Source organism: Chenopodium album, chromosome 21 (assembly GCF_948465745.1).
Source record: "Chenopodium album chromosome 21, dcCheAlbu1.1, whole genome shotgun sequence".
NCBI classification, from domain to species: Eukaryota; Viridiplantae; Streptophyta; class Magnoliopsida; order Caryophyllales; family Amaranthaceae; genus Chenopodium; species Chenopodium album.
Window position 1 is genome coordinate 510467 of NC_137854.1, and position 13540 is coordinate 524006.

Genomic DNA, 13540 nt, shown 5'->3' on the forward strand with positions numbered 1-13540 from the left:
AAGTGTAATGGGATTAATAACCATGTGTCGAAGGTAGTACATTCCAAGTGCACATCCTCTATTGTCGTTTCTCATTGAAAACTAAACAAAGTTGTTGTATGAGTTTCAATTGTTGCATCAAACCCACAATGATGACTAGCATATGTAAAACTTAGCCAAAGAAATATGATTTCATATTGACTAAGAGTTCTAAAATATTTATTTTGCAACATGATGATTATGCAAGTAATAAGGATGATTTGACGAGTTATAACTCCAAGTGGTTTTAAAACCATGAAATCTGAAATAGATTCTAAGTCTGTAAGCAAGTGTATGACACTTAAGTAATTTGCCTAAATTGGGTGAAACCCAATATAAGCAAAGTAGACAAGAAAGAAAAATGTTTTCTAACTAAAGCAAAGACTTGTTAAAGGATTTAACAAATTCATAGTATGACTATGACTACGATGAAACCTTTACATTAGTCATGTTGCAAAGATCTATTAAAGATACTTTAGTGATTTCTACCTTATAAGATTTGGTAGATGGATTTCAAAATGCTTTCTTGAAATTGTTCATGAAATAAGATTTGTATATGATACAATCAAAAGTTTGGAGATCCAATAATCCAAGGGATGCATAGAAGATCCATAATGGATTGAAGTTAGCATCAGGGAGTTATGTTCTTAATTTTGTGAGATTAATCAAATCGTTTGGTGTTCTTGTAAGATGAAGAAAAGGTCTTGTGTATACAAGATGTTTAGTGGGAGCTATGAAGTCTTCTTGGTCTAGTACAGAAAGCAATTATTGAAGGATCAAATGATGGCTAATGCATTTTGTATGAAAACCTTGATGAAGAAGATGAGTACATTTGGGATTCAAGATCTATATAGATAGGTCTTGAAGGATGTTTGAGTTTTGGTTAAGAAGCTTATATTGATAAGATTCTTATAAGGTTCAACATTATATTGAAAAGAGTTTCATTCCCATGTAACATGGCACATTGCTTGATGATACAATACTTTGAGAAAGGTTGATGAAATTAAGACTTTGAGTGATGATCCTTATGCAATTCGCAAAGGATGCATCATGCATGCCATGGACTATACTCGTCTATTTGATTCACGTGTTTTAAAGAACAAGTGATGATAGATTTCAATCGAAATCCAATGTAACGTTGGAATACAAATTAGAAATTCCTAAATTCCTTGCGAAAGGGCGAAGGAAAATTCTTAGTGTATGGATATGAAAATGATTATAAAATTTAGAAATTGCAAAGTTCATGTTTATGAGAATGTCTCATGAACTCTACTTACTGAACCCATTCCATGACCAAGGTATGAGAGTCATACTAAGGTTTTTGGATTGAAGCAAGTTATGTAATTTTAGTTGTGTATGTTTTGAGAAAGCATATTACAAAAGTAAATACATTAGCTTGCAGAATTATGTTTATCAATTGAAACAAAGTTTCAATCTTATTTAATCGTGGTTTCAAGATTAAATAAAATGTCCAAAATAATAATGAATTGATGGGCTCACTAGGTTGATGACCTTTTGAATGAAACCCCACAGGTGAACTAGATTCGTATATTATTTAAGTTCCTAGTTCAGAATCATTAAACTGGACATAAATGACTTCCAATAATGGACTAGCATGTTAAGATTGATTGGATAGCGCAGTTTCATGGGCTATAGGAGCTTAGTGATGCTCGGTCAATCACATGGATATGCATGAATGATGCATGATCGAATTATAGACCTACTTTGAAGTTCAAGTATAGAGCTTCCGGATATATTAGTGGATTCCTTTGACATGAATGGAACACTGATTCCATTCAATGATTGATTTAACTATGGTACATTGAAACGTCTAGCCGTAACTGGAGATTATAAAGGATGTTTCCCGGTTACTTCATGAGTTGAGTGGGAGCTTTGGTTGCCACAAGATTGGATAGAGTCTACCTATTTAATTAGGAATGTGTCTTGGCCCCTTGAAGAGGGAGAATTCAGAAAATGCATGGCCGTGCTCAAATGGATTACATTGTAACCATTTGTTTTGTAATTCTAACTCAGATTTCAAGAAAGATTTGTAGATTAATATGATCACGACATGAGATGCAATCATATTATCAAATCGACACACATTGACTTAAGGAATTTGAATATTGTGCACTTGTCTCAGACAAGTGGGAGATTGAAGGAATTATGTCTTCGATAAGTGCAATTACTAGATATATCAAGGATCACTATTATGGAGATAATAAGTTCATTCTATAGGGTCGTCAATATCTGGTGCTAGATATGATAATTGATCTTTGGGTTAGTTAAATAGCCCAAAGCCTTATAGAATGGATCCTATGAGGTCACACAACAAGGGTATTGGGTTAAACAAGTAAGAGGCCCATTAATGGGCCTCATGAGATTATGACATACCATGTAGAGTGTTGGGCTAGAGTAGTGTGTTTAGGATAAGGGTTTTGGGCTTTTGACATGGGCTCTTATTTAGAGATGTGATCTATAAATAAGATCCATGCCTAGGGTTGCAAGAAAGTAGTAACAATCAACATACAATAGATTGTGAAAGAAGAAACCAAGCCCCAAAAACCCTAAACACTCTCCTCACTCACGGCCCTCCCCTCTCCCCTTCACGTCCGTACGTGCGACGCCCCTCATGGTGGCTCGTGGTGTTCGTCGTGGTGGTTCATGGTTAGCTCGTGTCTCTCTTCTCCGTTGAAGGTTGATTGAAGCGTTCAGTCACGACTAATTAGCATTAGTGGAGGTTTAACTTGTGCCCGTGGACCAAGTAGAGGAATCACGCTTGGGGTTCTTTATCTCCCATTGTTCTTGCTCGATCGCACGTGGAATCACGCTTCAAAGGTACAATTATGTGTTCTTTATGTGTTATGCAATGATCCTTGGATTAGGTACTGTATGAATATGATTCATGTTTATTTCCGTTGCGTAGTACCTATAAACTCCTACATGTCGTTCAATAATTGGGACATAACCCTTCAACATCTGAAAAATGTCTTCTTTTGATACATTACCTTTTCTTTTTCTAGATTTCAACTTACCTTTCCCAGAATTTTTAAATTGACGTCCGCTACTACATCGAATTAGCTTTGGAGCTACACACACAGGAGTGGTAGCCACTTCACGTTCTGGAGTGTCGGGAACAACCCACTCTCCATGCTCTACCGAAAAAAATGCACTTGGCAGAAAAACGTCCGGTGGAGTAGTCACTTCACGTTCTCGAGTGTGGAGAACGTCTGGCGGAGTTTCAGGAACTATTGAAAATGGTTCTACAGAATCATCGACCCAAACCCCAATTACATTAGAATTGGGGTAGATGAATGAGTCTTGATCTTTGTTTTTAGCTAAATCAGGATTAATTTGATGTTTTTCAGTATCATCCATGAGGTTTTTTCTCAAATCTACAGTCATTTGTTTCATGATTTGGGGAAGAAGATGAATGGAAAGAACCTTGAAAATGGGTTAAAATAATTTGGAGTAAGAAAGTGAATTGCAAAAGTAAAAGTAAAATTAAAAAAAAAAAATATGAAGGAAAGAAAGTGGCGTGTGAAGTGAAATTAGATCAGGGGGTAGGGGTAGGGGTGGGGGGGGGGGTTGGTGTAAATTTTTTATCATTTTTTTACAAAAGTGAAATAATAGTGGGCCATTGATATTTGAGATAAATATTAAAAAAATAGTGGGACCATTCCTTTTATAGAAATGTTGCAAGTAATTTGGGACGGCCTTATAAGAAAAGTGATGCAAGTAATTTGGGACGGAGGGAGTAATAGATTTAAGTAGGGAAAAAAATAAAAAAAAAATGCTTATCGGACCGGATCGAGTAACCATTAATTTTAAAATGATACCCATAACCATACCCAATAACAAATTATCGGAACGAAACAACGAATACCTGAACCGTTATAGTTATCGAATCGGATACCCTAATTTTCGGAACAGTTACAAATCGATTTTTCGGGTAGTTTTGCTCAGCCATAGTTTAGGCACGTACTCGTAAAGTCGTAAGTTGTAAGTCGTAACCGCTTAAATAATGTGGCAGTAAAATACATCTCACTGAGTCACTGATCTCACTCTCTCTCGCGCCCCCATTTTGTGAGCCGTGGAATAGAAGGGTTTGTAAAATTGCCGATTTCTTCTCCAACCCCTGCTACTACTATAATTATTGGGTACTGGAATTATGTAAGTCATACAATCCCTTTATTCTACTTTTAGTGAAATTGATCATAATTTCATGCCGATTCTAAATTTCTAACCCATTTTTGTAATTGAATTTCTGGTAGATTGAAATCTGAAATATCATGAAAACTAGGTCGAAGAAGCAATAGGTTTGCGATAAAGATGATGATACCAGAGATAGATTAAGCGAATTGCCAAATGATGTACTTGTTCAGTTGTTCACATACTATCTTTTCTGCCAATTAGAGATGCTATAAGAACTGTCATAATTCGCGGATTTGGTGATCTTTGGACTTTGACTCCTACTCTTAGATTATCTGGCAATGAGGAAATATTGATCAACAATGTGATCAAATATCATAATAATCCCATTATAAACCTGCTTGAGTTAAATTTTGCATATGGGGTTTCACAGGATAAGTTAATGAAATGGATTAAATTTGGTTTAAGAAAAAAATCTAAGGTGTTGAAGGTTCATTCTACGTGGGAAGATGGTTTATTTCACTTGCCACCTCGAGTTTTTCGTAGTCAGTGTGTTGTTCTTGAGCTTGCAGAAGTGGTGATGGGCCACGTAGGGTGTACATGGGATCATTGAGAACATTGGTGCTTAACCGTGTTTCTTTAACTAATGAAATGTTTCGATTTATGATAATGGTTGCCCATGTTTACAAGAATTGTCTATAATAGATCCTCTTTTATTGCGAAAGCTGCATTTTACTGCTCCAAGCATTGAGACGTTGTCTATTGATCTCTTATCAGAGTCTACGATGAAAGTACCCATAAATGACTTACCTGAACAATACTCACTTGATTGCCCTAACATCAAGTTCTTGCGTGTTGAAAAAGCACACTTGGATTTTCTTAAAGTGGTGGATGTTTCATCAGTCCGTGTAGGAACAATCAGAAACTGTTTCTTTTTCGAAGATCAAGATATGGATGCTAGGAGTGTTCACCATTTTGAATTATTACTTGACAAATTTCAAAATGCTGAGTTTTTCCAGCAGGGAAACAAAGCTTGTCACGTGAGTTGTTTTCTTTCTCTTTCTTTTGATGAATTATGCACTTTTGCTTTTATAATGGTGGGTAGTTTTTTCTCTTCACTTTCTTGTAGTTGAGATTTATGTTATATATGAAGGCTTGAGCACTTGTAGACTTGTAGTACGGAGTAGTATATTATGTGAACCTCTCAAGTCATTTAGAGTTTAGACTTCAGTTTCTCAGTCTCTTAACTTGAGTGACCATTACCCTGATTGTGGTGTAACAAATATGTTCGGCTAATGGCTACTGTACATGTAGTCTAACAAACCGATGTTAACCAAATGTGATTGTCGAAACCAAACTATTTCTCTGTTTGTTCCGAGAGATTCAAGCAATTTTTTCCCAAGTAACTTATTGAGTTGCAGTGTTTCTTATTGCATTGCAGTGTTTTCTAGCTCTGTTATCAGGTTGTTCACTCCTTGGTCTTACAGGCTATAAATTTGACAATAACTCGAAGAAACAAAGTACAAGTAATATTTCTGATTTTATTTGTTTCAGCAATTAAAACACTGTGGACATGAATTTAATGACAAACTAAATGAGCTATGCAATCTATGGACGCATATAGCTCTGAGGCCTGGGTTCCATGGAAGCTGTCTGCTAGGCATGTTCAGATTGCTGGGCAACTCATACAAGTTGGAGGAACTTATAATATATGCTAATGGGGTGAGCTGTTTTGTACTTTTGTATAACAAGTTTTTTAGCTAATATCGCGACCCACCATTTAATATATCTAACATTATAATCTTTCATATAATTTCAGGAGTTTTGTTGTGATTGCAATACACAACTTGTGCAAGATGTTTCTTCTTCTTTAGACATTCATAGACATAAAAATGTCTCTATTCGCGAGTATGAGAAGCCTAGCAAAACTCTTCTTCAGCTGATAGATTTCTGCTTAAAAAATCAGACAGCTTGAAGAAATTGGTTATTTCCTGCAATAGAAAGGATCAACTCTTTTCAACCGAGGGCCAAGAGTTCATCTTGCAGTTGTTGAGCTTACCAAGGGCTTCACGAAATGCAAGCATTGTCTTTGCCTGAGAAATATACGGAAGGTAGTATGCACTAACACTGTATGAAATTCTTATGTTTAGGGATGAGTTCCTTAGAAAAAAAAAATCTTGCTGTTGAGACTTAGGACCCTTGTTCTGATTTCAGTACTGCTACTGCTACCGATGTCTGATTTTGCTAGAAAATTGGCTGAATTTTACGTCTCTAATTGTTCTTCCTATTATCCCTTGTCAAATGGAATTGCAGCATCCTGAACCTCTCCACTATCAAGGCTGTTAAAACATGTTAGAGCGGTAGAGCCTACTTTACGTGTTGTTACTGAGCCTACTTTACGTGTTGTTATTTGATAGTAATGCATGCCATTCGACTATTGTCCAGTTTCATAGTATAATATTTGCACACAACTACTGATCTTTAGTAGCTAGTTTATTTCATGGTAGCTTAAGGTTTTTTTGGCAGAACATGTTAACAATCAGAAGAGAAAATCAACAATTACTCTGCATTGAACATACCAATCTTGTTTGGTAGATATAGGCAAGTGTTTTTTCTCTAGATCCAATGAATTATAGTTGGATTTATTAGAGCTTGATATTTTTAATGTTTATGTTACATCAATTTGTGGTGCATTTTTAGATTGACACTTAGAAGAAATTGGAAAAATCTCTTGCATAAAAAGCTAAACGAGTGAACATATGCAAATAAAATACAAGTAATAATTATTGCATATTGTTCTTTTCATTCATACCTAACTAACCAATTTTGTGTACTTCAGAAGAAGTGAAGCTCCCTCATAATTTCGAATTCTTTAAAAGTGTAATCCCTGGGCCAACCAAGCCATCAACAAAATTCTATACATCCATAACAATACAACTTTACATGGCTAATATTGCACCATATATAGTACGTGTTTAAGTTCAATCATTTCCATGCCTTCCTCTTGTGATTTGTGTAATTAGTGGGTTAGTGATCCCAACTTTCCCTTATATATGACATATATGGCAAGCATTTTCATAAAATAAATTGATTATTTATGTATGGGATGATATCTGGACCAGACCGATAAGCGCGTGATCAAAGTCCGAGTAATTATGAAAAGGCGCCGATATGTACCAGAAAGCAGACATATCGGCCTGTCGGAATTCGGCACGTGGCAGCAGAAGCTCGACACTTGGCGCAGGAGGCTTTGCATGAGTGAGAGCCACCTGTCAAGTTGGATCATTATAAATAGTAGGCGAGACCTCATTTATGAGGGTATTAATTACTCTCACTCTCTCTCTACTTTCTCTCTCATACTTATCTTCTTCTCTTAAAGACTTTCTGACTTTGTCATCGGAGTGGTTATCCCCGGACCACCCCGGGGTTAGCTAACTTCTTCTCATTGTGTAGGTTCTCAGCTTGCCGATAGGAGTATCAGGATCTTAGGTCCGAGTTCTTGGGGAATCAGATCCAGACAGAAACAATTTGGCGCTAGAAGGAGGGGACTTTGATCACTTCTATCGCCTAAGAACCTCACACAAAAAAAAAAATATAATGTATATACATAACAAAAACAATCATGGCCGGAAACAATGAAACGCCAGTGACAAGAAAGGTAGTAAATCAGTCAGTAGAACAGCCTCAGGTGGAGATAGTGGATGAAACCCACACCTTAGAGGATAATCGGTTTCACATGCCGATAACCTCCCCTGCAGGTGGAGGGGAGGCAGAGGATCCTATGGCGGCATTCACGCCAGATGAATTGGAAACAGCAGCAAGGGTGATGAGTGCAATGAGTAGGAAGAGAAAGGAGGCTGAAGCGGCACAGGCTGAAAGGGGGGCCGCTCAGGCCGATAGAGGAACATCGCACCGTAACCGGGAAGAGCAACATAATTGGTTGATGAACTCGCCTAGTAGATCCCGACATGAGTCGCCGATAAGATCGCACACAATGTCACGGCAATCCTCAAGTCACACCGTAAGTACGAGAACCCAACAGCAGAGAAGTTCGCAAGTGGATGGACAGGCAGTGCGAACAGTGGTGCAGTTAAGGGCATCTCCTTTTGCCCAGCATATTTTGGAACAACCGATGGAAAAGGTGAAAATGCCGACTTGCAGGTATGATGGAAGAGGGGATCTGGCAAGATTTATAACGTCCTATGAGGGGCACATGATGTTGTATACCAACTCAGATGCAGTCTGGTGTAAGGTCTTTCCGACTACTCTGATTGGGGCTGCAGCCGATTGGTTCAATAACCTTGAAGTTGGGTTGATAGATAGTTTTGAAAGATTGACCGAGATGTTTGTGGGTCAGTATGTCAGCAATAGCGTGAGGCAGAGAACCTCTGGAGAATTGATGGCCGTGGAGCAGAAACCGGATGAATCCTTGAGGGATTACATTAGGCGATTCAACAATGAGGCAAATACAATCCCAAAACTGCAGCAAGAAATAGCTGTGATGGCTTTAATGAATGGCTTGGTTGATTCTGATTTCAAACGGTACCTTACAAGGAAAAACCTGCCAACATTAGCAGCGGCGTTTAGCAAAGCTCATGACTACATTAAGAGTGAAGAATTGATGAAGACAAGTAGCAGACATGTCGTTGCCGGAAAGGGGCAAAGTCAGTATGAAGGGACATCGTCTGGAGGAAGTAGGCCGAGAGCTCCTACCCCAGGTAGGGGAGGAGGAAGCCGGCAAGATTCGAGACCAACAAGGCTGCCAATGAGATATAACACTTACACTCCCCTGAATACACCAAGGGCAGCAATCTACTCAGTGAATCAGAATAGAGAGGATTGGTCAAGGCCGATTCCCATGAGGGCAAGGCCAAGGGATGTGAAGAAGTATTGTATGTTCCATAGGGATGTGGGACATTACACGGAGGAATGTACGCAATTGAAGGATAACATTGAGGAGTTGATCAGAAAAGGGCATTTGACACAGTATCGGTTGAACACAAACAGGAATCAACAACCAGCACAAACTGTTAAGAGGCAACGGATAGAGGCAAGGCCTGAAAGGACGCAAGGAGGAATAGTCCGACAAGGGGATGTAGGAATACCACCGTTGTCTACTGGAAGGGTAGATGTGATAACAGGGGGACCGATTCATGGAGGGACGATTAGTGGAGCAAAGAAGCATTTGGCTGAGCACCGTCATCTAGTTTGTGCCTTGGATGTGGACAATCGTCCTCGGCCAGCATCGATACCTCAGGTAGTGTTCACAGAAGAAGATGCAAGGGGTGTAGTGTTCCCACATGATGACCCGTTAGTCTTAATAACTAAGATAAACGGGGCTGACATCAAAAGAGTGCTAGTGGATGGAGGTAGTTCAGCAAATGTGTTGTTTATGCAAGCTTTTAATGAGATGAATATAGGAAGGCAGTACCTGAAACCGGTATCATATCCCGTGATCGGGTTCAATGGGTCAACAGTAAGGCCGGAAGGAAGCATTGTGTTACCGGTTAAGCTGGGTGATGGGCCACAAGCGCGAGATGTAATGGCGGAGTTTCTGGTGGTGGATGTTAAGTCAGCCTACAATGCAATTATCGGCAGACCGATAATTCATGATATGCAGGCCGTTGTATTAACTTACCATCTGGCAATAGCTTATGTGTCAAATTTAGGAGCTGTGGAGAAAGTATACGGAGGTCAGGTGATGTCAAAAGCTTGTTATGTGACAGCTTTGAAGAATCCAGTTGGCAGTGCTCCAATACCGTGCAATCCGATAAGGGAAGGTGAGCCAACAGTTCAAGATTTAACCATGAAAAACTTTGATGCAAGGCCTGAGGAAACACCAAGGCCGTTACCAGGGGGAGAAACTGTCCAAGTTGAATTGTAACCAGGTGACCCGAGTAGAACAGTGAAGGTTGGGGCTGATATGGATGTGGATACAAGATGCAATCTGATAAGCTTGTTGCGTGAGAATGCAGATGTCTTTGCCTTTTCGGCAAGTGAGATGCCGGAGATACATCCAGAAGTGATGGAGCATAAGTTGAATGTTGATAGAAAATTCAGACCGATAAGGCAAAAGAAGCGCAATTTCTCAACTGAGAAAATAGAAGCAATTCAGGCTGAGGTAAATAAGCTCTTAGCGGCAGGGTTCATTGAGCCTTGCACATATCCGGAATGGTTGGCGAACGTAGTAATGGTGAGAAAGCCGACAGGGAAGTGGCGGATGTGTGTGGATTTTACAAATCTAAATAAGGCTTTCCCTAAGGATTGCTACCCATTACCCTGGATAGATAGGCTGGTAGACTCAACCTCTGGTCATGCTATGCTCAGTTTTCTGGATGCGTTTTCGGGATATCATCAGGTCAGCATGCATAAGGCTGACAGGAATAAAACGACTTTTATAACCGATGTCGGTGTGTACTGTTATAAGGCAATGCCGTTTGGGTTGAAAAATGCAGGGGCAACGTATCAGAAGTTGGTGGACAAGATATTTGAGAAGCAGAAAGGCCGGAATGTTGAGGTATATGTAGATGATACGATAGTGAAGAGTAAAGAAAAAGAGGACCATATAGCGGATCTGAGGGAAACATTTGAGACGTTAAGGAGATATCAGATGAAGTTGAATCCGGAGAAGTGTGTGTTTGGGGTCAGATCAGGGAAATTCTTGGGCTTTATGGTCAGTGAACGGGGGATAAATGCAAATCCAGATAAGGTGAATGCGGTACTCCAAATGAAACAACCAAAAACCATTCGTGATATACATAGATTGACTGGAAGGATGGCAGGACTGACCAGATTTATCAGCAAGTCAGCCGACAAGGCGCTTCCGTTTTTCATGGTACTAAGAAAGAACAAGGCATTCGAGTAAGGAAAGGAACAGAGTGATGCCCTGGAAGTAGTAAGGAATCATCTTAGATCTCTTCCCACGATTGCCAGGCCCGAGAAGGGAGAAGTGTTGCAGTTGTATATTTCAGCATCACCAAAAACAGTAGCAGCTGTTTTGATAGTGGAAAGGAGGAAGCAGCAGAAGCTGATATACTTTGTCAGTCATGTATTGAATGCGGCGGAACGCAGATATCCAGTGATAGAGAAGATGGCGTTAGCAGTAGTAGTGGCGGCTAGAAAGTTGAGGCCTTACTTTGATGCACATCCAATAGAGGTGTTAACCAATCACCCTTTGGAGAAATCGTTGCATAAAATGGATACATCTGGTAGATTGTTGGCATGGGCAGTTGAGTTGTCGGAGTATGAAATAAGCTACAGGCCGAGAACGTCAATTAAGGCTCAAGCATTGTCGGATTTTATTGTTGAAACCTCATACACAGACGAAGAGGAAGATTTGGGCACATAGCAGGTATCAGTTGATGGTTCAGCTACGGCAACGGGGGCAGGGGCTGGAATTGTGATAACGGCTCCAGACGGGAAAATGTTTGAATATGCCATGAAGTTTAAGTTCAAGGCAACAAATAATGAAGCCGAGTATGAAGCTACAATAGCCGGAATGCAGTTGTCAATCGCAGCAGAAGCAAAACGGCTGGTTTTAACAACTGACTCCCAACTAGTATCAAGTCAATATAGTGGAGAGTATGAAACTCGAGAGCCAGCAATGGTGAAGTATTTGGAGAAGATGAAACAGTTAGCAGCGCAGTTACAATACTTTGAGATAAAACTGGTTCCGAGACTAAAAAATGCTCAAGCAGATGCGTTAGCAAGATTGGCAAGTTCAAGTTTTAATGACTTGGAAAGGACGGTTATGGTGGAAGTCTTAAAGCAGAGAAGCATAGATGAGATGTCGGCAGAGATTTTGTGTATTGGAGTTGGGAACCAGTGGTATGATAAAATACTGGCATATCTCATCCATGGTGCAGGGCCGACGGATAAGGGGGAGCTGAAAAGGTTAAGGAAAGATAGCGTATGGTTTGTCATGTACCAAGGTCAGTTATACAAAAGGGGGTTTTCACTGCCATTGCAGAGGTGTATAACGGATTTTCAGTCAGCAAGATTGTTGGAAGAATTGCATGAAGGTAGCTGTGGTAACCATCTCGGAGCAAGAGCCTTGTCTAGAGAAGCAATGAGAAGAGGGTACTACTGGCCGACGATGAATACAGATGCGATAGCTTATGTTAAAAAATGCGAGAAGTGTCAAAAGTTTGCCCCAAGTATCAACTTGCCTCCTAATGATCTGACCCCGATATTAAATCCAATCCCTTTTGCCCAATGGGGAATGGACATAGTTGGCCCATTCCCATCGGCCACGGGTGGAAGGAAGTTTCTGATAGTGGGAATAGATTACTTCACAAAGTGGATTGAAGCAGAACCAGTTGCAAAGATAACAGCGTCAGAAGTGAAGAAGTTTATATGGAAGAATATCTTCACAAGATTTGGGCTGCCGATGGCGATTGTTTTTGATCATGGAACCCAATTTGATTGTAAGCCAGTCAAAGATCTCTTAATGATGTACAAGGTGAAATTTGCCTATGCAGCAGTATGTCATCCACAGTCTAACGTCCAGGCAGAAGCAGCAAATAAGCAAATTATAACGGCAATTAAAAAGAAGATCGAAGATGCAAAGGGTTTGTGGGCAGATTTGATACCGGAGATATTATGGGCAAACAGGACGACAATCAGAGAAGCCACAGGTGAATCACCTTTCACTTTGGTATTTGGTACAGAAGCAGTTATACCGACAGAGGTTGGGTTGCCGACATTTAGAGTTCAGCATTACTGTGAAGACCAAAATGATTTACTCCTACGACAACAGTTAGACTTTCTGCCAGAAATTAGAGAGAAGGCAGCAGTTAAGTCAGCGGCATATAAGGAAAGAATGTCAAGGGCCTACAACAGAAGAGTGTCTCATCGGCCGTTAAGTGTTGGGGATTTGGTACTACGAAGAACCGCGACAACCGGTAAGGGAAGTGAAGATGGAAAACTGACAGCAAGTTGGGAAGGACCATATCGTATTAGAGATATCGTCATCCAGGGATCGTTTTATCTGGAAACTTTGGATGGGATACCCCTAAAGAATGTATGGAACTCGGCTGTGCTGAATAAATACTATGTATAATGTATAATTTTCATGAGAAGCTGATATCAAAAAAGGGTATCAGTAATGAATAAAGAAGTATTCAGACAACGTGTGTTGGAAATAGGCATCCTCCATTTAACAGAACACCGTTAAATGGGACGGACAACTCAAAACCGCTTCCGTGAAGTTAATAGGTATACAACCTGATCAGTTGTATACGTTAACTCGCGAGGTTGCTGGTTCAAAATATAATACCGGCCAAATCAATTCGAGTATACGCCGATATGAGGCGTAGCTCAGAAAGTGATCGCCGAGAGGGTACCTAACTGGCTGAAACAACAAAGCAGT

General features: G+C 39.9%; 3 protein-coding genes across 3 annotated transcripts; all 3 read left to right on the forward strand.

Annotated features, from left to right (window-relative positions):
• Nucleotides 1–4955: 4955 nt before the first annotated feature.
• On the forward strand, nucleotides 4956–6145 carry LOC145602568 (uncharacterized). The gene is made up of 4 exons (XM_081658755.1): nucleotides 4956–5210; nucleotides 5612–5696; nucleotides 5795–5892; nucleotides 5990–6145. The coding sequence occupies exons 1-4, from the start codon at nucleotides 4956–4958 to the stop codon at nucleotides 6143–6145; spliced, it is 594 nt and encodes a 197-aa protein (XP_081514881.1).
• A 1860-nt stretch (nucleotides 6146–8005) lies between these two features.
• On the forward strand, nucleotides 8006–10054 carry LOC145602569 (uncharacterized). The gene is made up of 2 exons (XM_081658756.1): nucleotides 8006–9012; nucleotides 9076–10054. The coding sequence occupies exons 1-2, from the start codon at nucleotides 8006–8008 to the stop codon at nucleotides 10052–10054; spliced, it is 1986 nt and encodes a 661-aa protein (XP_081514882.1).
• A 1539-nt stretch (nucleotides 10055–11593) lies between these two features.
• On the forward strand, nucleotides 11594–13231 carry LOC145602571 (uncharacterized). Its single transcript, XM_081658758.1, has 2 exons — nucleotides 11594–12519; nucleotides 12784–13231. The coding sequence occupies exons 1-2, from the start codon at nucleotides 11594–11596 to the stop codon at nucleotides 13229–13231; spliced, it is 1374 nt and encodes a 457-aa protein (XP_081514884.1).
• Nucleotides 13232–13540: the final 309 nt, after the last annotated feature.

What these genes read in the sequence shown, in the direction of transcription:
- LOC145602568 (XM_081658755.1), top strand. Translation starts at nt 4,956, where the DNA reads ATGAAAGTACCCATAAATGACTTACCTGAACAATACTCACTTGATTGC. An exon ending in AGGGAAACAAAGCTTGTCAC is followed by an intron (nt 5,211 to 5,611) that starts GTGAGTTGTTTT and finishes ATTGCATTGCAG; the next exon opens with TGTTTTCTAGCTCTGTTATC. An exon ending in TTATAATATATGCTAATGGG is followed by an intron (nt 5,893 to 5,989) that starts GTGAGCTGTTTT and finishes ATATAATTTCAG; the next exon opens with GAGTTTTGTTGTGATTGCAA.
- LOC145602571 (XM_081658758.1), top strand. Translation starts at nt 11,594, where the DNA reads ATGTTTGAATATGCCATGAAGTTTAAGTTCAAGGCAACAAATAATGAA. An exon ending in ACAGCGTCAGAAGTGAAGAA is followed by an intron (nt 12,520 to 12,783) that starts GTTTATATGGAA and finishes ATGGGCAAACAG; the next exon opens with GACGACAATCAGAGAAGCCA.
- LOC145602569 (XM_081658756.1), top strand. Translation starts at nt 8,006, where the DNA reads ATGAGTAGGAAGAGAAAGGAGGCTGAAGCGGCACAGGCTGAAAGGGGG. An exon ending in AATCAGAATAGAGAGGATTG is followed by an intron (nt 9,013 to 9,075) that starts GTCAAGGCCGAT and finishes TATGTTCCATAG; the next exon opens with GGATGTGGGACATTACACGG.